Consider the following 22725-nt stretch of genomic DNA (forward strand, 5'->3'; position numbering starts at 1 on the left):
CTACTTAAAAATAATTTCTATCCTTCAAAGATTAATTGACACAAGAACTTTCTACGCTTTCAACTAAGGTCGAATATAAAGTCTGGAACATGAAAAGAAAAATCCAAATAATAATATTTTTTGTTACAATTTTTCTCCGCCTTGGTCGAGAAAGAACCTATTTCTTTAACCCTAGTTGAAAAAAGATGTTTTCACTTTTAATTATTTTCACTCGACTAGGTTAATATATCCCATTTTAACAACAATCCTATATCCTGAATTCATAAATTTTGGATTCATAAATAGTCTTAGGATTATAAAGTTGAACTAGAATCTTTCAAAATGTTTATGTCTGTTAATCTTTCTTTATACAAATTTACAATAAATATCTAAGCTTTATATAAGATTGAGTGCGCAAATTATTTTTGTTGTTCGACCATGTTTGCAAATATTATAGATGAACTAATTATTATTTTTTTTCCTTTTTTAGTTTTTCTTTTGTTGATGAATTTTTCTAAAATGCTAATAATAATAAAGATAAAAGTTGCTCTGAAGATGAACTCTTTACCTGGGATGAGCACTATTCTTCACAGCTTTCTGCCCGTATTTTCGCCATTTATATCCATCATCAAGAATGTCCTCTGAACTTCTGGTATGAAAAGCAACCCTTGGTGGAATATGTTTCTTCTTTCTTCCAGATTTCGCTTTATTTTTGTTTACATTCTCCCCTTCATTTGTGTTCCTGGACGTAGTCGATAAACTTGGAAAAACCGGGTTTTGGCCCCCATTAACCATGGAACTAGACAGCATGTTGGACAAATCAAAATCTGAGGCATACTGCAAGTTGTTCATGGGTTGGTCTAAAAGGGATGGCGAATTCAACGAGGCCAAAGGAAAAGAAGGCTCGAAAAGATAAGGGAAATTTTCGCCTTCCATGCATAAGGTTGACAAAGATTCTATTTAGATTTGGAGAGGAAAAATCTTTGTTGGATTTTAGATTGATGATGAAAGATTTATGGAGAGAGTTAGGTGGGCAAACAATTTATAGACTTGATGGACAAATGGATAAAGGGAGAACTTCCTTTTGAAATTAGGGAATGAGGCCTTAATTAACTTGTACCCTTGAGAAATTAAGCCAACCACAATTCACCTACTTTGATCTGTTCAACTCCCTTAAGGTTCAAAGTATAATGTTATTACAATTTACAAACTATATAAATATGTAGAGAGAGAAAGGATGAGTAGAATATAAAATTGTCTCAAATGTGGTAAAAAAAGTACATAGTACAAAAAATTGTTAGACAACTACCCTAGGTTTAGGATTTTCTTGAGGTACAAACCAATTGAGTGCAGTTAAGGTTGTTTGGAAAATGATAGAGAGAATACTCTTTATGGGCATAACCATATGGAAGACTTCTAAGTTTTTAAGCCTCATAGTTGCATTATAATTTTTTATGCCAAAACTTCACACACACACCCAATTTTCATCACATTTGAAAATTTGAATGACGTCGCTTGCCTATCTTTTGAGTAAAATTAGATACACAATTTTTCTTATTTCAGTTTTATCACCAAAAGAAAGCATATAATAGTTAAATTGTATGCTCCATGTTAAAATTGACACAAGTAGGATTTTTTTTTCTATATATGTTTACCATGAAATTAGTTAATAAATTTGATTTGAGATAGGTTTCTATTAAAATTAGTTGAATTTATGATCATTTTTCCTGAATTTGTTAAATTTTTCTTTATCCTTTTTCTTCACATTTTTTTTTTTGGGACAAACCAACATGAAACATGAGATGGGATATACAGATATAAATTAACGTTTGTGCGTGTAAAAGTATACGAATATATAATATGAAGCAGTGTTTACTCACCTTTAGTGGATAAACAACAAACTTTTGACTTATTAAGTTTCTCAAAGAATTTTAATTGCTTAAATTTCATTTTGTTTGAAAATTATTAATCTGGACATTTTCACTCGACAGATTCCACATACATATATCAAAGTATTAAGTCGGAGTTCGAGTTTTGTCCAAATGAAATTGTTCTTCGAGTTAATTAGGAATATACCAACTTGTTACTAGATATGAAAAATACTATATAAATATCTCTTCAATGATTAAGCAAAATTTCATCTCAGAAACTCAGATTGATTGGTTTACATGTATTTTCCTGGTATTGAAGGATTACATATGAAAACTTTGATACCATATGAGAGAATTTTGAGACGTTGGTGATGTAAGTTAACGTTAAGTTTTTGTTAATGGTTTATTAATTAAGACCTTGAGATAAGCGAGAAAGAGTCCACTGTTAAGAATTTAAAATTTTCAGCTGTTACAATAAAAAAATGCATGGAGTCAATAATCTCCCAAATTTTCAAAAAAAGTTAGTAATATTCAGTTTTTAAAAGACTAAGTAAGTAGTACGTAGTCTTAGTTTTCTCTTGTTCTTACTGATATTATCCATTGTCTGATGTTTATTGTCGTTCTTGTTGCTATGTTCCATTTGATGGAAACAAAGTAGTCCATGTCATAGCGTCTTGCTTTTTAATTTTCTAGTTAGTTCATGGATTTATTGCATATCTCGAATTTTCTGGCCAATTGTTCATGGCGATATGCTCCAATGGAATACATATTGGCCCTCAAGAAAATATGACAAATGATTTAATAAGTATCGGTGCTCATCTTACATTAAACAGTAATGACATAACAAATCAATTAGTTGAATTATTGTTACGACATGAGTTTCCTATTGAAGGGAGGTTACAAGGGAACCATATGCAACTCAATGGTTGTTATGGTTAAGGTTGTTATTGTGGGAATGGAAGATCCATCCTAAAAGGTTAATCCAGGGACGTAGCAAGGGGGGCAGGGGTGGGCTTCCCTGCCCCCCAAGCCCATTTACTTTTTAGAGGGGAAAAAAATTCTATGTAGCCTGTCCAGTGGGAAAAATATTGTCCCTCTGGCTCGGCCCCTGGCTACCCATCTTTTCCAAGCCATCATTTATCCCATATGTAGCTTTCCCGAGATTATTTTCGCACTTTCCCAACCATTATCCATATTATTTTCTAACTATGTAGTTGGAAAAATCTCGTAAAGTCATCCATGGTTGGCTTTTGGCAGCAAAACCCCAACATATAGTTACACTAGAGAGGTGCATCCACTCCTCAATCCATACTCACCCTGCCAAGTTGTGTTGCAATGATTGTTACTCAACACTATTCTTGCACCATATCTATATATATGCTAAGACAGTGCTATTGTTGGTGGGCCTAATTCAAAATGAGGTAGAACTTATTGAATTTAGTCAGAGTGTTCACATTTGGATCCCACACCAGTCATGGGTACATCTTTTGAGGGATTGGTGGTTGCTTTTCTTGGCATAGACAAAGAAGGCTATTCACAAATGGTGTGTTCATGTACAACCTCTTGTTTATTTGGTATTAAATACTATACTAAAGAAAAGAATCTAAAATCTTATTCACGTTTGTTCACTTGTTAATGCTAATGTTTGATTTATAATCGGTAAATAGTATTGCTTCCTTAGAATTCCAACATTTATGCATTAATAAAGATATGAAGGAGTAACAAAACCTCTAGAAACTGAAATTACATTATCCTGCATCATTAAAATTAACCAGCCCTTTTGCAGGTTATACAGAGGTGCTAATTTTGGTTAAGAATCTTCTAATATTAGCTACAAGAACTCAAAGGAAATTGTTGTGCTGAGCTATGGGAGCTGATAGGCAATGTATCTGAATTAAATCCATCAAACTCTTCTAACCAGGAGAAGAAATCATCACTGAATATCAACTCATCATCTTCTTTTCCCTCTTGATTGCATTTTGCCTGGAGAAAATCTTCTTCTATTGATGAAGGCAAAAGGGCTTCTGTTTCTGTAGACAGAAATGGAGCAGAAAGTTTTGAACAAGAAATGGAATCTTCAGTTCTTTCCAGCTTGATATTGATTCTATTTGGGCTTCTGGATGCTGGAAATTTCTGACGGATTGTACCGGCTAAAGAATTTCTTCGAGTTGGCTGGCTGTGGTTATGCTCTGCAGTGTAGGTTATATTAAACATTCCGGGATCTGTACAGCTTTGCTCAACTTGTTTTCTTGCTATACATTCTTTTGAGCTGCTACATCTGTAGTAGCTTCTGTTTATCACATAGAAAAAGTTCTTGAGTAAATTATGGATTTTGTATGCATGCCTATAAGTGAGCTAGATTTTGTTCTAGTGATTCCATAGTTATAATACAAAAAATAAGCAAAATTTACACATATTTATATAGTTTATCTGTGAGAGTTTCACCTCCACTTGCTGCTACAAGTTTTCACTATGATGAAGAATATTCAATTTCACGCTTTTCTGTGTCTCAAGAAAAATAGGTGCTATAAATTTTTTGTATAATACAAATATTAGGTTGATTCGTGGTCAAGAGGAAAACCGAACATCATGAATAGTCTTCACTCAATCTCTATGTAATGAATCCAAGTAAGTTCTACCCATGAACATTTATTCTATAGGTATATCTAAGAGATCTCTCTCTGTATATACATATAAAAGTGTTCTACGGCATGATATGGTCGCCTCTGCTTGATATGTTCATTCAGTATCAATTTTTGTGTGTGTGTGTGTGAGAGAGAGAGAGAGAGATGAACCTTGGATAGGGAGAACCCTTAATAGGTTTTTGGCCATATTTGCGCCAAGCCCAGACATCAGAAGAAATACCCTCAACAGAAACTTGAACAACTCTTCTTTTATGCTCATTCTTCCTGTGAATAAATTATGAATCTTTCATTATCAAATCTCAAAATAAAAATAAAAAAAATAAAAAAAATAAAAAATCAAAATCAAAATAAAAACTACTTGAACTTAGATTCATATAAACTATCCAGGAAGTAAAAATTTATATAACAAACCTTCTCTTGTATCTTGGTTTATGAGCAGTAACCCTGGTAGTAGAATCACTAGTCTCTGAAGGAAAACATTGAGCCTGCTTTTCTTGAATTACAGTACTTCCTGGAGGACTTTCTTCTTTAAATTGAAGAACAGTTTGTGCAGGACCAGAATTTGCCACGGTCGGACAAAATGGCTTGTAAAGCTCTTCTAGTTCATCACCTTCGAAAATTTTAGGAAAATCGTAAACGAACTCATAATCAAATTGCTGAAGGCTCGAGAACCCAAGAAAGGATTTCCGATCAATGTCTGTATTGGAAATATTGGTAAAATCACCACTAGAACCTGTAACTATATCCTGCAAACCCCAATCCTCCATCCCACAAAACCCCTTCACAAACAAGAAAATTTCTTGAATAAGCAAATACAAGAAGAAGAAAATTTAAGCAGGCGCTGACTTTCTTGATTCTAAAGTATTTGATAACCCAATGGGAAAAATGAAAATGGAAGCTGGTTTATATATACAAAGGGACCTATACAATCACTACAAAAAGTAGTTTTTTGCATTTTTACATTGGATAGGTTTGACTTTTGATGATGTCAAAGGTGAAATGGCTGCTGATAAGGAACACGCTTTCACCGATTACTTGCTTTTTAGTTCATATTGTTGACTAGATTTTGAAGACCAAGAATAAATTAAAATATATGATTAGACTGAGATTTCAGATTATTTTATTGTATTATCAGTTTTTGGCTATGTCATTCAAACGTGTGTAAGCATGGTTACAAAACAAATGAAAATTGAATCTTTCCTTTTTGTGGTATTATGAGTTGTACCGGATTAATTAATAAGTCGAGCATTCCCAACCCATCCAGCAAAATCAAAGAGTTCTTGGCTTTCTTGCTGGATGCATCTTTTGTTGAGTCTACTAACTCGATGCCAACCAATTGTAGAAGTAGAATTTTTGGCGAGGCCTTAGTCGAACTAGGATACCGAATAGGTCGTGCTAGATTGAACTACATTGCTAAGGAAAAAATTTCAAATATGATTGTGCCAGTTGAGTTAACTTGCTGATTAATATTGATGGATTTTTCCGACGAGATTTTGTGACATGACATGGAAGAAATGTCATGCCACATGCTTTGAAATTTGATAATATCATATAAAGACATTTTTATCACAAAATTGTTCCCCCTTTTTTGTTTGCTTGGCATCCAACGTAATGATATTTTAAGTAGGATCATATATTAATTAATTAATTGAATTATCCTTAAGAAAATATCTATTTAGACACCTTTTTCCTAGTCATTTTCTGGCACAGTTTTTCTGTTACATTAATTACAAGCATTTTATCTCAATTAATTAGTGATAATGCATTGCCTGACTATTAAAGAGGTTATTAAGTTTCTTTAAACATGATAATTAATTAATTAATATCTACAGCTAAATTTTTAATATTGTTTCCAAAACAATATATTTTTTTCTGAAAAAAAACTCTAGAAAGATTGTTTTATTTAATTCCTAGGAGAGGGTTATTTTTCAGAAAAATAAAAATAAAAAATACAAACAACTTATAATACTAGGGGAAAAAAAAAAATAAGTACCAACTCTGAATCCCATATCCCTGCTTCGTCAGTGAAACTCTAATATTTTAAATTAATGTATGATCTATATATATCCACTACAACAAAAATTGCCTTGCTGCTTTAACAAAGCTTTGCTAAAACTCAATTTTTCAGTTGGTCAAACTTTATTTTTAATCATACATTTCATAAAATTCATAATTTTTTATTTACTTTTCATCTTACATTTTATCAAACATTCCATTAATTTACTTTTCATCGTGCATATTCGCTAAAATTTTTTTGAAAAAGTTTTATCAAACATTCCATTAATTTTTTTGAGATTAATACTTCGAAACGATACATTGGGAGTCTGTGTGTATATGCACGCACGCACGAGCGCGACGCGAACACCACGGTGCTTCAATCTTGCAAGTTGCAACCATTTATAGGTACATTTTGAAGCGCATGACCTCGAAAAGGTCGTGGACGACTTAGATTAATCTTGAAAAAATAATGAAGCAAGTGGCATAAACGGGAAGAATAGGGATATAGAAGAATGGACATTAGAGGGACCACAAAACCCTTATTTCCATGCCTAATAATGTACTTTGTGCATTTTATTCTTCCCCTCTTGGCCTTATTACGCCATGCATGCACCTAAAACACGGCGTATGTATATTAGGATATAGACTTATATAGGTGTAGGTATATCTACACGTATATACATCTTTAGGTTGTGGACAGTAATATATAGGTGTTTGAATGTGTTTGTATATATAAAGTGTTTTTTTTTTCGTTTTAATTTCAATTTTATTTTAATCTATTTTACAAACATGGAGCTGTCATTAGAATTTTATTATTTTCGTAAAAAAGAAAGAAATATTAGAGAAGATAGAGTAGGGTGCAATTTTATTATTATTATTATTATTATTTTTTATCATAGTAAAATAATGTAGCAGCAGAAGATGGCGTAGTTCATGTTGGGCTAAGTTATTGAGTGTTTATTTTTCTTTCTACAAATTGACTGCTCTTGATGAAATATGATTACGATTTTTAATTGTCAACATAAAAAGGTACATGTAAAAAGACGTATATGGGTGTATGTATATCAATAAATTGATAAATAAGTTAATGCTGAGTTCCAAAATTTAACTATTAAATTTGTTGATTTGATATATCACTCACTATTGCTTAGCATAGACTACATAATGACGATTAGTAGATCATTAATCAACCATAGACATTATTCAAACTCAGACCAATTGTAGATTAATTAATAAATAGATAATAATCTAGTCATAAAGGTTGAACTCCAACCTTAGGGGTCCTTCACCGCCCCTTCCCTAGAGTATCGTGAGGGAGGTAAATCGCAGGTTATGCTTCCAAGAGTACAAGGTGGAAAGCTGCTTGTACACTTGCACTTACCCAAGAGCCAAATCCATATTTCAGGATTTGAACCCTTGACGCGGCAACCTCAAGCACAGTTGGATTTCTCCAACCTCCCATTTTACCACTTGAAGATGTGCCCTGGGGGCGATAATAATCCAGTCATAGATCGTATTGAAGAAGGTATAACCAACATGGATTTTGATAATTATTTACGCCCCGTTTGTTTTCCATTCTTTGTCCCTAAAAATGAAAAATATAACCGTTATCCATCACACCAAACCATTATATTTGACCTTCTCTCTATTGTGTGAGTTCCATAACGGCTATATTTTTCATTCTTATTCTTATAAGAATGAGAATCAAGCGGGGGCTTAGTAAATCGTAAAAATGATTCTTGCATCCATTCAGATGGAGAGGGGACATCTACACTTAGAGCAGGTACAGCCTACTTTCTTCGATCTCCACGATACCTTCATTATGGGTGTGGTTAAGGAATATGACATTTCGAATAGAGGTTTTGGGTCTATGCTAATATATTCTGAATAGTAGGACAACGAAGATAGTGATTAAGAGTGTACGAAATTTATGACGGGACGTATGATGACACGAAGCATGAAAAGTGCTTGTAACTAGAAGTGAGCGCAGTTCAAATTCGGTCGATTTGGTTGAATTGCAAAACAAAATGACCCAATGCTGTATTCTATTTGATTTGCTCAAGTCAATTTGGACTTGGACCCAAATAAAAGTAAAAAACGTATAGATAGGGGCACCCCCAAGGAATGGAAAAAAATGAAAGGTACAGAGTTTTTTATTCTTTAACAAAACTTCAACATCAGGTCGGTGCTGGAGTATTCAATGTTATACGCTGGAACAAGATTTTCATGCAACTTGCACAATTGATCAACAAAAGAGGGCGAAAAGGAGGAAGAAAAAAATGGCAGAATATCTTCAAACTCTTATAAATTATGAAGTTAATAGACTAAATACTGTAATTATTGTAGACCCAACTCGGAGGGACATCTATTGCAATAATTTTTTAATGAAGTGACCAATCTCTCGATGAATTAATTGAGTCTTGAAATTAACCATTATTTAGAAGAAAAATGCAGCATTTCTAAAGGAATTCTAACTTCGAATATATTGTTTCCTTAAGAGTCGACAAAATGATTTCTGAATGTATTTGTTCATTTATAACCTTTTCCTCTATCAAATAATTGCAAAAATTGACGGTGAAAAAAAAAATGTAATAATTTGAGCCAAATTTCATATAAATATTAAAACCTAACCGAGTTTTGGCCAAGTCCAGTCGATGTTAACTTGAATGCTCACTGAAGAAATTGAAACGGAGGAAACATTGTTTACGATGTTGTGTATTGTCATACTTGGCCAACCTACTTGGGCCAATGGCCTACTCAGGCCGAACCACATGGCACTCCAGCTGAGGTGGTATATATTGCCGAGGTGAGCTATGACCGAAGCCCTCCAAACCGAAGTCCACTAGCCGAGGCGCCCTTTTATCGGGGCCTATGAATGTAGCCGAGGTCCACATGTTGATGCCTATGAGCCGCAGCCATGATGCTGAAATTGGTTGAAGTTAGCTGAAGCCCTCAAATAGAAGTATTGTATAAAGTGGCCGAAGTCCCGAAGTTGATGCAGGAGCCTCCGAACCACAAGGGAGCATCCTCCATAGTCACTTCTCCCAAGAGATCGCCTACACAAAGATCTTATTCGAATGATTGATGGAACGTTTGTCATAAGCATAAAGGTCAAGTCTTGTCACTAGTATGGAGGCTTTGCACAAGCAATAAATGTGCAGTAAACTAGCAAGTCAAGCCCCATGCCTAGGATAAGATGTTTGAATCGAAGAGACAAGGCCACGTGCCACCTCATCCAAGGGCTCCCATTTCACATGTATCATTATAAATACTTCCCTTGTGTAACATCAAAAGGCTAATGTAAGAATCAATACAAAGAACTACACTTTACTCAACTCTCTCTCTTTTACTTGCAATACACAAATCGAATTTATACATATTTACATATACATTTACGAACACCGGTTGGTAATTATTATATAATCGGATCACGAACAACTCGTCGGATTTCGAACGTCACCGTCCCGCGTCGTTGGGCTACTCCCACGCCTTTTGAACCGCTCGTTTTAGACCGATCACGTGTCTTAGCGTGTTGGACATTCGCCCACGTGTACGCGGGTGGGACCGGCATCTATTGGCAACATTTTTTGGGGTCAACGGATTGGCGCCGTAAGTGGAAAACTATACCATAACCACGAGCAACCTTGTGGTAAAAGCTTACTGAAAAAACATTTGGGCAACCCCCCTTGAAAAAAGGATTTGTTCTTGAAAAAGAACAGGAGGAAGCCCGATTACTTAGCAAAATCTGAAGTCTGACAAAAGAAAATGAGCTTCAATAAAGATACTCCCCCCAGGAGGATAAGAGAAAACACGAACGTGCCTCCTCAACCCGCTGCCCCATCAGCTCGGTAGAGACTCCACCACTACCAAAGAAGAGTTGGGATGCATGCGACGGCACGACTATTAAGAGAAATGGCCGCCATAACAGCCAACATGAGGGATATTGCTAGCCAAAACTTGGCTATGAGAGAGCTTATGGCCTAAATGCAGGGCCATGAAGGCTTTCCCATTCCTCCATATGCCCCCCAAGGGTACTACCATCAAGAGGATGAAGTTCAAAGTCATAGAGCTACCTCGTTAGACTATGGCCGAGGTGGAAGCCCATTTGAAAGGGAAGTGGAAGTTGATGTTTCTTCCAACTACGCCTCTGGCCGACCCACCGAGGTCCAAATTAGCCCTGATAATTTTCCACCTCCTTATGAACAAGATCCAAGACATAGGAGGGCAGGAAGTGTTTTTGACAGAATCAGCCTAGTCGAACCGAGGCTCAGGCAACAGCAGGCTTAACAGCCTTGGACAAGGCCACCTCCTCCACCTCCAATGCCCCAGCAGTCGGAGAGAAGGCATGAAAATGCCTCCCGTGTTGCTCCGCCTAGAAATAGGCAGCAGAGGAGGGAGAAAGAGGCTAGGGACCGCCCTGGAACCTCTCACCAACAACCAGGGTATGAGGCTGATGAGTACGACTCTGATGAACAGCAGAGGTCCTGCGACTTGGACGATGATGATGAGAATCTACCATTCTCAAGGGAACTAAGGAATGCCCAGGTCCCAAGCCACTATGTTATGCCAAAAATACCAAAGTATGACGGAAGAGGCGACCGAAGAAGCACCTGAATGCTTATAAAACTCACATGAGCCTAAGGGGCGCCACCCCGGCTGTGAAGTGTTGAGCCTTCCATTTAAAGCTTAGTGGAACGGCTGAAATTTGGTATAGCAGATTGCCACCTGGGAGCATTAGAAGCTGGCCCGAGTTCAAGACAATATTCTTGAAGAGGTTCGCGGTGAGCAAAGAAGGAGAGACCTCCATCCAACGTCTCCAAGATATGAGACAAGCACAGGAAGTCCCTAAAGAGCTTCTTATCACGCTTCACCGATAAGATGACGTACTGCGTACAAGTCACTGATCGAGAGGCACTATCCGCATTAAGGGGAGGTCTAAACATGAATACCTTATTCTGGAGGGACGTACAGAATCAATACCCCACCACCTATGACGTCCTACTCGAAATGATGAGAAGGGAGATTATCAATGAAGAATTGATTGAGCATAGGAACAGGGCAAGTAGAGGCCTCCCACCTCCTCAAAGACAGCGCGGTAGAGGCCCGACCTCTCACCTGATGGGCTACCAAATGAACCAGGTCGGACACGAGAACTCTGGCCAAGCACTTGTCGCCACCACTTTGAATGCGGTTCTTACCTTGGCATATGAAGATGTCAACCCGACTACTGACCCCCATCAGATGAAGGCCCAGCAGGGACCCCGTCGGGGGAGAGGCCGAGGCCGAGGCTTAGGACCTAGAAATAGGTCAAATCCGAACCCTCCAGGATATTGTGTGCACCACAGGTCCTATGGGCATGACACATCGGATTGCAGAGACTATGCACACCGCTCCCAGCAGGAACCTGCTAGGAACAGATATGATTCGTCATAGGCAAACAGGCTCCCGCCCAGGCATGACAACCGACGTGGGCATGAGAAGGCTGCTCCCCGTCAAAGGGATGTGTCCCCACGATGAAGGGAGCATGATGCAGAGAGGCCCAGGGAAGGGCGTAGGTACCAAAGAAATCGACAAGCTCAAGATGAGGCCCATATCCACGAGGTGGATACCATATTTGGAGGCCCGTATGTTGACGGTGAGACACGAAACGCCAAAAGGAATTACCCTCGGGAGGCTAAACACCCCCCCTTTGACAAGCTACATTGTGGATAATAGCTCCCGAAGAAACCAAGTTCCACCCATTGTCTTCACCCAGGAAGACGCCGAAGGGGTTCATTACCCCCATTGCGATGCACTTGTGGTGAGGGTTGTCATGGCCCGGAATTGGCTCAAACGAATGTTAGTGGACAACGGCAGCTCCGTCAACATTCTATTCGGATCCGGCTTTGACAAGATGATATTGGATCATCAGCTGACGCCCACCACCACTCCATTGTATGGATTTACCAGAGATAACATCACTCCGAAGGGAAAGATAACACTTGTAGGGGAAGTCGAAGAATCCCCACAAACAACGATGAACTTCATGGAGTTCCTCATTGTCGACAGCCGGTCGGCTTACCATGGAGTGTTGGGCAGATCAGCCCTAAAGGAATTGGGAGAAGTCTCCTCCATCCACCACCTATGCATGAAATTTTCGACAGAAAATGAGGTGGCAACGGTGAGAGTCGACCAAAGAGGCTTGAGATAGTGCTATCTAAGCTCCATCAAAAAGGTAGAGCCCCGGGACTTCCATGTAATCATAGTTGATGTGGTCATGGCTGATGTCCCAGGTGATGCTCCCACCGAACAAGAAGATGTTGATATGATCGACGCACCACCTAATCCGGAGGTGCTGGTCATTGATGAGATTGACCCCCGCATAATGAAACACGAGCCTCAAGCATCCCCAGTAGAGGAACTTGAGAGCTTCTCGGTAGACCCCCGAGACCTATCAAAGGTGCTGAAGGTAGGCAAATGCCTATCCAACATTCTGAAGGAAAAGATTAAGGATTTCTTGAGCAAGAATCTTGATGTCTTTGCCTGGAAGCATGAGGACATGGTATGCATAGACCCCAAGGTCAGCTGCCACCACTTGAAAATCGATCCTAAGGTTGCCCCGCATAGACAGAAAAAGAGAGCTCTCAATCCTGAGAGGTATGAGGCCCTAAAGGAAGAAGTTCAGAAGATCATCCAAAATGGCTTCATCAGAGAGGTAACCTACCCGAAGTGGGTCTCCAACCCGGTTTTAGTAAAGAAACACAACGGTAAGTGGAGGGTGTGCATCGACTTCACCAACCTCATTAGAGTTTGCCCGAAAGATAGCTTTCCACTCCCAAGGATTGACCAACTAGTAGACTCCATGGCTGGGCACGAGTTGCTGAGCTTCATGGACGCGTACTCCGACTACAACCAAATCCCCATACACCCGGCCAATGAAGAGCACACCTCTTTCATCACGGACCGAGGCCTTTATTGTTATAGAATGATGCCCTTCGGATTGAAAAACGTCGGAGCGACCTACCAAAGATTTGTAAACAAGATGTTTATGGACCTCATTGGCAAAACAATGGAGGTCTGCGTGGACGATATACTAGTAAAAAGTTTGGAGGCTGGGAACCACATAACGTACCTCAGCAGCACTTTCCAAATCCTAAGAATGTATAGGATGAGGCTCAACCTCCTAAAGTGCACCTTTGGGGTAGCCTCCGGCAAGTTCTTGGGATACATGGTAACCAACGAGAAATTGAGGCCAACCCTGAGAAGATTGAGGCTCTATGCAAGATGAGGCCCTCCCCAAAAGCCAAAGGAGGTACAAAGTCTTATCGGGTGAGTGGCCGCACTTAGTCGCTTCGCCTCCAAAGCTACAGACAAATGCCTCCCATTTTTCAAAGTACTGAAGGCTGGGAAGAAATTCCAGTGGACTGAGGGATGTGAAGAGGCCTTCCAATACCTAAAAAGGCACTTGGGGCAGGCCCCCCTCCACTCCAAATAGAAGTCCGGTGATATCCTACAACTATATTTGGCCGTCTCCAATGAGGCCATCAGCTCAGTTCTGATTCAGGAAGAAGGGTCTACCCAACTCCCCATAAACTACACAAGTAAAGTGCTCCTATCGCCGAAAACCCGTTATCCCGATATGGAGAAGCTTGCTTTGGCCTTGATCACGGCCTCTAGGAAACTGAGACCTTACTTCCAAGCTTACACCATCCATATCCTGACGAACTTTCCCCTGAGGTAGATACTCTAAAAGTCCGATGCCTCAGGAAGGTTATTGAAATGGGCAGTGGAACTAAGTGAATTTGACCTTGTGTTCAAGGCTAGGGCAACCATCAAAGGGCAAGCCTTGGTTGACTTTGTGGTTGAATTCGCCAACCTACCCGAGGTGGATGAAATCATGGAACCCGTCGAGCCCCCCACATGGAACCTCTTCGTCGATGGGTCAGCTGGTGATGTCGGCTCAGGTGCCGGGGTTATCCTCATCAGCCACAAAGGTCACAAACTCACCTCAGCGGTGAGGTTCGGATTCAAAGCTACCAATAATGTAGCAGAATATGAGGCACTTCTTGTGGGCCTTAGGCTGGCCACAATAATGCAAGTAAAGAGGCTACTCATCAGTAGTGACTCCCAGCTGGTTGTTAGCCAAGTCAATGGTAACTTCGTAGCCAAAGACAAAATGATGGCCTCTTATCTAAAAATGGTGATGAACCTCATCCCATCCTTCGAAAAGTTTCAGTTGATCCAGATCCCCCACATCGAAAATGCGCATGCAGATGCACTCTCGAAGCTAGCTAGTAGCAAGGACTTAGAGCTACTCACAGTAGTACCTATTGAGCACCTCCTCCTGCCTTTGATCAAGGCCCCTACTGTAATGTGGATCGCTAGAACTCCCACTTGGATGCAGCCAATCATAGTATACCTCAAAGACTAAGTACTGCCCACCAACAAGAATGAGGCTTACAAGCTAAGAAGGAGGTCAGCCCACTTCCTCTTCATTGATGACATTCTATACAAGAGGAGCTTCTCCTCGAGGCTTACAAGCTAAGAAGGAGGTCAGCCCACTTCCTCTTCATTGATGACATTCTATACAAGAGGAGCTTCTCCTCCCCACTCTTACGGTGCGTCGGAGGAGAAGAGGCTACCTACATATTAAGAGAAGTCCACGAGGGCGTGTGCGGCAACCACTCCGGAGGTCTATCTCTGGCACAAAAAATATTGAGGCAGGGGTACTACTAGCCTACCCTAAACCAGGACGCCCTCAAGTTTGTACGAAAATGCGACAAATGCCAGCGCTTCTCTCTCGTGCAAAGACAGCCATCGCAGGATTTGACCGCTGTCTCCAGCCCCTGACCTTTCTCAAATGGGGTGTAGACCTCATAAGTCCCCTACCTAAGGGTAGAGGAGGGGCAAGTTTTCAATTGTGGCCATTGATTACTTCATAAAGTGGGTCGAAGCTGAACCACTGCCAAAAATCAGTGAAGCCAACACCTCCAAGTTCTTATGGAAAAATATTATTTGTCGGTTCGAAATTCCCTACTCAATTGTCTCAGACAATGGCAGATAGTTTGACAACAAGAAGGTTAGAGAATTATGCGAAGAGCTCGGCATAAAGAAGCACTTCTCCACACTTCACTATCCACAAGCAAATGTCCAAGTTGAGGTCGTGAACAAGACAATCAAGCACGTCCTGAAAATAAAGCTTGATGTATCAAAAGGGACCTGGGTTGATGAGCTGCCCCAATTCCTTTGGGCGATCCGAACCACCACCAGGACCCCAACAGGGGAAATGCCCTTCTTCATGGCATATGGAACTGAGGCGATGAGCTCCGTAGAGGTTGGACTTCCATCCCCAAGACGTCTGCACTTCAGCGATATAACCAACGATGAGCTTCGGAGGTTCGACCTCGACTTCATCGAAGAAAGAAGAGATGACTCCCAATTGAAGCTCGGCACATATCAGAGAAAGATGACAAGGTACTTCAACTCGAAAGTTAAGAAGAGGTCATTCCGAATCAATGACCTCGTACTCAGGAGGGCCTTCCTGTCCTCAAAAGAACCTGGTTCTGATTCTCTAGGCCCGAACTGGGAAGGTCCATACAAAATCAGAGAAGAGGTTCGACCTGGGACTTACTAAATTGAAGACATGACGGCAAGGTACAACCCCGTCCATGGAACATAGAACACATCAGGATCTATTACCAATAAATATATTATCTTGCTGGATGACCTTTCCCAGCCTTTGTAACATTTCCATGGTTCAATAAATTTCAATGATTAAACTAACATGTTGTACTACGTCGTCACCTCGGAAGAGAGGCTCGCGTCCCATCTCTAGGCCACCTCGCTTGAACTCCAAGGCGCTAGTACATGCCTCCTTTTGGCCTGACTGAACGTCAACGGGAGAAGCCTCAACATGGCTGCACTATCCACCATGTCTGGGATGCATCGTCACCTCGGAGGAGAGGCTCGCGTCCCACCTCTAGGCCACCTCGCTTGAACTCCGAGGCGCTAGCACATGCCTCCCTTTGGCCTGGCTGAACGTTAAGGGGAGAAGTCTCAACATGACTGTACCATTCACCAAGTCTGGGATGCGTCGTCACCTCGGAGGAGAGGCTCGCCTCCCACCTCTAGGCCACCTCGTTTGAACTCCGAGGCACTAGCACATGCCTCCCTTTGGCCTGGATGAACGCCAAGGGGGGAAGTCTCAACATGGCTGCACCATCCATCATGTCTGGGATGCATCGTCACCTCAGAGAAGATGCTCGTGTCCCACCTCTAGGCCACCTCACATGAACTCCGAGGCACTAGCACATGCCTCCCTTTGGCCAGGCTGAACGCTAAGGGGAGAAGCCTCAACATGGCTGCACCATCCACCATGTCTAGGATGCGTCGTCACCTGGGAGGAGAGGCTCGCTTCCCACCTCTAGACCACCTCGCTTGAACTCCGAGGTGCTAGCACATGCCTCCCTTTGGTCAGGTTGAACGCCAAGGGGAGAAGTCTCAACATGATTGCACCATCCACCATGTCTGGGATGCGTCGTCACCTCGGAGGAGAGGCTCGCGTCCTACCTCTGGGCCATTTCACTTGAACTTCGAGGCGCTAGCATATGCCTCCTTTGGCCAAGCTGAACGCCAATGGGAGAAGCCACCGCACGTGCAATCCGAGGCTCGCTTAAGTCCAAGGCTTATACAGTTGTTCATTTGCTTAAGTCCGAGGCTCATACAGTTATTATGCTTAAGTAAAGTTCATTTGCTTAAGTCTAAGGCTCATACAGTCGTTCAATCCAGATGTTTAAAGTGATTGAAGTTAAGGTACCAAGTTAAACTTATTTTGTTAAGTGCTTCTGTCAACTTTTAAGTTCGTTTGCTTAACGAGGCGCGTACACTTGGATAAAGAAACAACAATGAATGAAAAAGGCATTATATTGATCTTCAATAAGGATTACAAAAGTGGGCCTCAGGCCATTACATTCGAAAGACTAAAAAGAAAACTAATCTAAACTTGAGTAGATGGGGGAGATGCCTCAGTACTTGGGGCTTCGGCAGCTTGGGCATCGACATTTATCTCCTCTACCTCAAGTGCTTCATTACCCTGCACCTCCTCAACAGGGGTCTGAGGTACCTTGTCCACAAATTCAGACCTGAGTTGAGTCAGATCCAAATTGGGATACAGTTCTCCTACCCGCTCCATCACCTCAGCATAGGCAAAGTTTCTCCAGTAAGCACTGAAGCTCTTGTACTCCTCCGCATTATGGAAGTTGGCAACGTACTCTTGCACCTCCTCCTCCCTCGCCTGTTGAGCCTCCTCTCTTGCGTGGGAGGCATCATCCACATACCACTTGATTTGGGTTTCTAAGAACTGGTAAGCCTCTTGGGCACCCGCCAAGTAAAGATTTGCCTTCTCAAGGGCCTCGGCGGTCACTTTCTGGTGCTCATTGGAGACCTCCACTTTCTTTGTCAGGGAGGCCACCTCGCACTGTGACTCATGGACTTCCTTCTTCAATGCCTCAATCTGGGCCAAGACAGACTCTAGCTTGGCCAATTCTTCAAGTTTTTGGGCCCTGGCTTCTTCTGCCTCGGCCTAAGTTGCCTTCAACTCCTCTGCAAGGGAGTCCATCTTCTTCTCCAAAGACTGGGTCCTTGTCTGAAAATCACTCAGGGCTTCTCTGCATTCAAGAGCGAGGCCAAAGGTTCTGACGCTTTGGCTCACCAAAGCCCTCGTCAGGTCGGTGGCATCGCAGGAGGAGGCATGCAACTGCCACATGTCCGTCCAAAATAGGTAAAAGTTTTCTATGGCGCTCCGGACCTCTTGGGAAAGAGCCTCCACCAAGGCTGGGGCCAAGGTCTCCTTCCTTCCAGCTAGGAAACTTGGAGACTTTCCGTTCTCCCGAATAGGCTTCTGTTTTGCTGCCTCCTCCTCAGCAGCTCTCCTCTGGCCTCCTCAGCCTCGGCCTCTCTAACCATCTCTATTTTGATGGCTTTGGAGGCGGATGCAAGCAGCTTCGGCTCGCCTATTGATTTAGCCTCGTGGGACACTAATGTCCCAAATTTCCCTGACGAGCTGGTGACGTGCATCAGCTTCCTCCTCTTTGCCTCCTCAGGAACTTTCTCTTTCCCCCGAGGCTCTTTTGGCTTCTCCTGCCTCTGGGGAGCCCCCTCTTCGGAAGCCTTTGGTGTGCTATCCTTGGAAAGGCGTTCCACCCTGTCTCGGACCTCCTTGGCCCGACTAGACCCCAGCTTCAGGGACCTCGCCCTGACAGTGGTGGTAGCCTTCAGAATTGTAGCCATGCCCGGAGCTGGGTACTCCCTCCTCTTGAATTTATCTGCATAGCACGTCAGGTCAGTACATCAGTATCCAAACAAAAGGATAAGAAAATTTACAACTATGGGAGCTTCGTACTTCTGGAAGCCATCAGTCCAAAATCCAGGAAGTAGCGACTCCTGTCGATCAGGTGGTCAAAGTGGCGGAGCTTCAGAGGCCTCTTGTAGATGTCCTCTATCACCTCAAACTCTTCCTTGTTGAGCTCGAACCTCGTACTACAATCTGTAACGAAAGCCCTAACAGTTAGAAAAGTTCAAGTGTTCAATTCAGAAGTACAAGCAGGGGCTGGGAGACGCACGAGTTTCGTAGTACTGGGTCGGCACTGTGCAAGAAAGGGCCTTGTCCCCCTCCACTGCTTGCCATTTTCCTCGCACCCAGAACCAGGACTCCTTCCACCCCTTGATGGAGGAAGGCAGTCCCACCACAAAGGGTGCATGAGCCCCCCAAGGTGTAAGGTAATACCACCCCCTGGACTCCTTCCCCATGATCCGAGGCTGGAAAAGGGTCATGAATACATGAAAATGCATGTACTCCCCAAGTGACACCTCCTTCCACAAGAGGTACGAGCCGACCAACTGGCTCCACCCATTTGGTAGAACTTGGGTCAACGACAACATAAAATTCCTCAACACCGCCCTAAAGAAGGGGTGCAAAGGAAGACGCATACCTGCCTTAAAAAGGTATTCACTGACTGCCACACAACCAGGCCTCAGATAGCAGGCCCGCTCGTTCGGCTCGGGAACTAACATTTCTATGGTGTGGGGGACACTATATCTCTCCCTGATCTCCCCCAACCTCTTCCATGTCATACTTGAAGGCACCCTAGACGCGCCCCTAATCTCTCCCAACCTCTTCCACGTCATACTTGAAGGCACCCTAGACGCCCCCACTCTTCGGTATAATCTACTGGGTCCTCGGTCATGGCATACCTATCAGCTTCGGCATCCCTCCTCTGACTGACCCTTTAATGTAACGACGCTACAGTCACCAGCTCCCTACCCGAGGACTCCATTTCACAAAATTAACACAACAAAAAGGGCCTTTCTGCGAATAATACCTAAGGGAAGAACTACGTGAACGGAGACAGGCCGAAAAATCAAAGAACGGGCAGCCTCGACGCCGAAAAGTTCAAGATTTTGAGAGAGAATCAGATTGCAAGTGTTCAAAAATCCTGAAAAATAGAATTTCTCACCTTTTATAGAGGTCCAGGACGAACCCCAGCCGTCAGATCGAATCTCAGTCAATCTGAGCCCTTCATTGTAGATCAAATCCGAGGCGTTGAATTCAAACGATTTTTCAAACCTGCGCCTCAGATTCCAGCGTGCCTCCCATCCAACGCGTCTGCTTCTAGAAGCTCCAGCTGCCTTCATAATTGTGTTTTTAATTTGACAGCAGTAGGCGTCTTGGAAGTCGTACGGGTCAGCCACTTTTCCTCGAAAACAAGCACAAAACATCAAATCATTGGCACAGCTATCGACGCACAATCATTCCCATTGAGCCTCGTTTTCAACTCAACAATCAGCTAACAAGCCTCGCAAGTTCGGTTCCCCAACCACCTCGCTCCTTTTCAACATTCAGCCAACAAGTCTCGCAGGTTCGGTTCCCCAACCACCTCGGCTTCCTCTTCAACATTCAGCCAACAAGCCTCGCAGGTTTGGTTTCCCAACCACCTCGGCTTCATCTTCAACACAGCCTCGGTCTCTTCATCGTTCACCTCTAGCAACACATCTCTAACTCCAACCATGACATAAATATCTATACTTGGACTTCGGGGACTATTATTTGGGATTCAAAAATTCCTTCAATTTTTATTTCATTAAAATCCACGCATTACATAAATGACCATACTTGGACTTGGGGGACTATTGTTGCGTATTGTCATACTTGGCCAACCTACCTGGGCCAATGGCCCACCTACCTGGGCCAATGGCCCACTCAGGCCGAACCATGTGACACTCCAACTGAGGTGGTATATATTGCCGAGGTGGGCTATGGCCGAAGCCCTTCAAATCGAAATCCACTAGCCGAGACGCCCTTTTACCGAGGTCTGTGAATGTAGCCGAGGTCCACATGCTGAGGCCTATGAGCCGAAGCCATGATGCTGAAGCCAGTTGAAGTTAGCTGAAGCCCTCAAATGGAAGTATTGTATGAAATGGATGAAGCCCCGAAGCTGATGCAGGAGCCTCCGAACCACAAGGGAGCATCCTCCATAGTCACTTCTCCCAAGAGATCGCCTACACAAAGATCTTATTCGAATGATTGATGGAGCATTTGTCATAAGCATAAAGGTCAAGTCTTGTCACTAGTATGGAGGCTTTGCACAAGTAATAAATGTGCAGCAAGCTAGCAAGTCAAGCCCCATGCCTAGGATAAGATGCTTGAATCGAAGAGATAAGGCCACGTGTCACCTCATCCAAGGGCTCCCATTTCACATGTATCACTATAAATACTTCCCTTGTGTAACATCAAAAGGCTAATGCAAGAATCAATACAAAGAACTACACTTTACTCAACTCTCTCTCTTTTACTTGCAATACAGAAATTGAGTTTATACATATTTACATATACATTTACGAGCACCGGTTGGTAATTATTATATAATCTGATCACGAACAACCCGTCGGATTCCGAACGTCACCGTCCCGCATTGTTGGGATACTCCCACGCCCTTTGAACCGCTCGTTTTAGATCGTCCACATGTTTTAGCATGTTAGACATTCGCCCACGTGTGCGCGGGTGGGACCGGCATCTGTTGACAACATTTTTTGGGGTCAACATACGATATATAAAATGAGTTAATTTCACCTTGGTCACTGAAGTATGTACAAAAATTAAATTAGTTTTTATTAGATTTTCTTACTTTCATAATCACCCAAATTAATAGCAGATATCACTCAGACAGTAGTATTGACGTCAAATCCAACATGACCCATAGCTGCCAAAATGAGTTAAAAGGTCCGTTTGGAATTTCTTTAGCTTTCTGGTCACTGAAATTAGGCAAAAATTACAAAACGGTCACTGAAGTTTAAAAGTTTCAGTAATGGTTACTTAAGTTTCCCGACGCTTTCAAAAATGGTCACTAAAATTTTGATTTTTTAGGCTACTTTTGCGGCAATTTTTCGGCCATTTCCGATCACCGATACCGTCAAATTTTGATAACGTTGAAAAGACCACAATGTCCTCTTCAATTACCACCCAAAATCTCCCCATAATTCCAAGGGATTCGACCAGAATCGTTGCAAAATTCGCCCAAAAAATCGGAAATCTATCCAGATTTTCAGATTTTTTGGGCCAATTTTGCGGCGATTTTTCGACGACTTCCGACGACCAAAATTGCCGTATTTTGATACCGTTGGAAAGCCCACAATATCCTTTTAAATTACCATCCATAATATCCCCCAAAATCCAAAGGATTTGGCCGGAATAAACCCACAAAGTTGGCTATCCAAAAAGGCGAAAATGTGGGTTGATTTTTAGGCTACTTTTGAGGCAATTTTCCGACAACTTCCGACCACCAATGTCACTGAATTTTGATACCGTTGGAAAGTTTATAATGTCCTCTTCAATTATCATCAAAAATATCCCCTCAAACTCCAAAAGATTCAGCCGGAATAAACCCACAAATTTGGCTACCCGAAAAGGCAAAAATCTGGGCAGATTTTTCAGATTTTATGGACTACTTTGAGGCAACTTCCGGCAACTTCTAGCCACCAATACCATTGGATTTTGATACCATTGGAAAGCCTACAATATCCTCTTCAATTATCATGAAAAATATCCCCCAAAATCCAAGGGATTCGGCCGGAATAAACCCACAAATTGGCTACCTGGAAAGGCGAAAATCTGGGCAAATTTTTCAGTTTTTTGGGCGACTTTCGCGGCAACTTTTCGACAACTTCCGACCATCAATTTTGCCGGATTTTGATATCGT

General features: G+C 42.0%; 2 protein-coding genes across 2 annotated transcripts; both read right to left on the reverse strand.

The window, feature by feature from the left end:
* Positions 1–543: 543 nt before the first annotated feature.
* LOC111398566 (probable WRKY transcription factor 12) lies at positions 544–1019 on the reverse strand. Its single transcript, XM_023025527.1, has one exon. The coding sequence runs from the start codon at positions 913–915 to the stop codon at positions 544–546; it is 372 nt and encodes a 123-aa protein (XP_022881295.1). The 5' UTR covers positions 916–1019.
* Positions 1020–3523: 2504 nt separating this feature from the next.
* LOC111398567 (WRKY transcription factor 22-like) lies at positions 3524–5381 on the reverse strand. The gene is made up of 3 exons (XM_023025528.1): positions 4907–5381; positions 4646–4759; positions 3524–4140 (listed from the first exon to the last, which is right to left on the reverse strand). Exons 1-3 carry the CDS (start codon positions 5260–5262, stop codon positions 3678–3680), a joined length of 933 nt encoding a protein of 310 aa, XP_022881296.1. The 5' UTR covers positions 5263–5381; the 3' UTR covers positions 3524–3677.
* Positions 5382–22725: the final 17344 nt, after the last annotated feature.

The sequence above is a fragment of the Olea europaea genome, chromosome 8 (genome assembly GCF_002742605.1).
Source record: "Olea europaea var. sylvestris chromosome 8, O_europaea_v1, whole genome shotgun sequence".
In the NCBI taxonomy this organism is placed as follows: domain Eukaryota; kingdom Viridiplantae; phylum Streptophyta; class Magnoliopsida; order Lamiales; family Oleaceae; genus Olea; species Olea europaea.

What these genes read in the sequence shown, in the direction of transcription:
- LOC111398566 (XM_023025527.1), bottom strand. Translation starts at nt 915, where the DNA reads ATGGAAGGCGAAAATTTCCCTTATCTTTTCGAGCCTTCTTTTCCTTTG.
- LOC111398567 (XM_023025528.1), bottom strand. Translation starts at nt 5,262, where the DNA reads ATGGAGGATTGGGGTTTGCAGGATATAGTTACAGGTTCTAGTGGTGAT. An exon ending in AAACCAAGATACAAGAGAAG is followed by an intron (nt 4,760 to 4,906) that starts GTTTGTTATATA and finishes ATTTATTCACAG; the next exon opens with GAAGAATGAGCATAAAAGAA. An exon ending in AAGGGTTCTCCCTATCCAAG is followed by an intron (nt 4,141 to 4,645) that starts GTTCATCTCTCT and finishes TGTGATAAACAG; the next exon opens with AAGCTACTACAGATGTAGCA.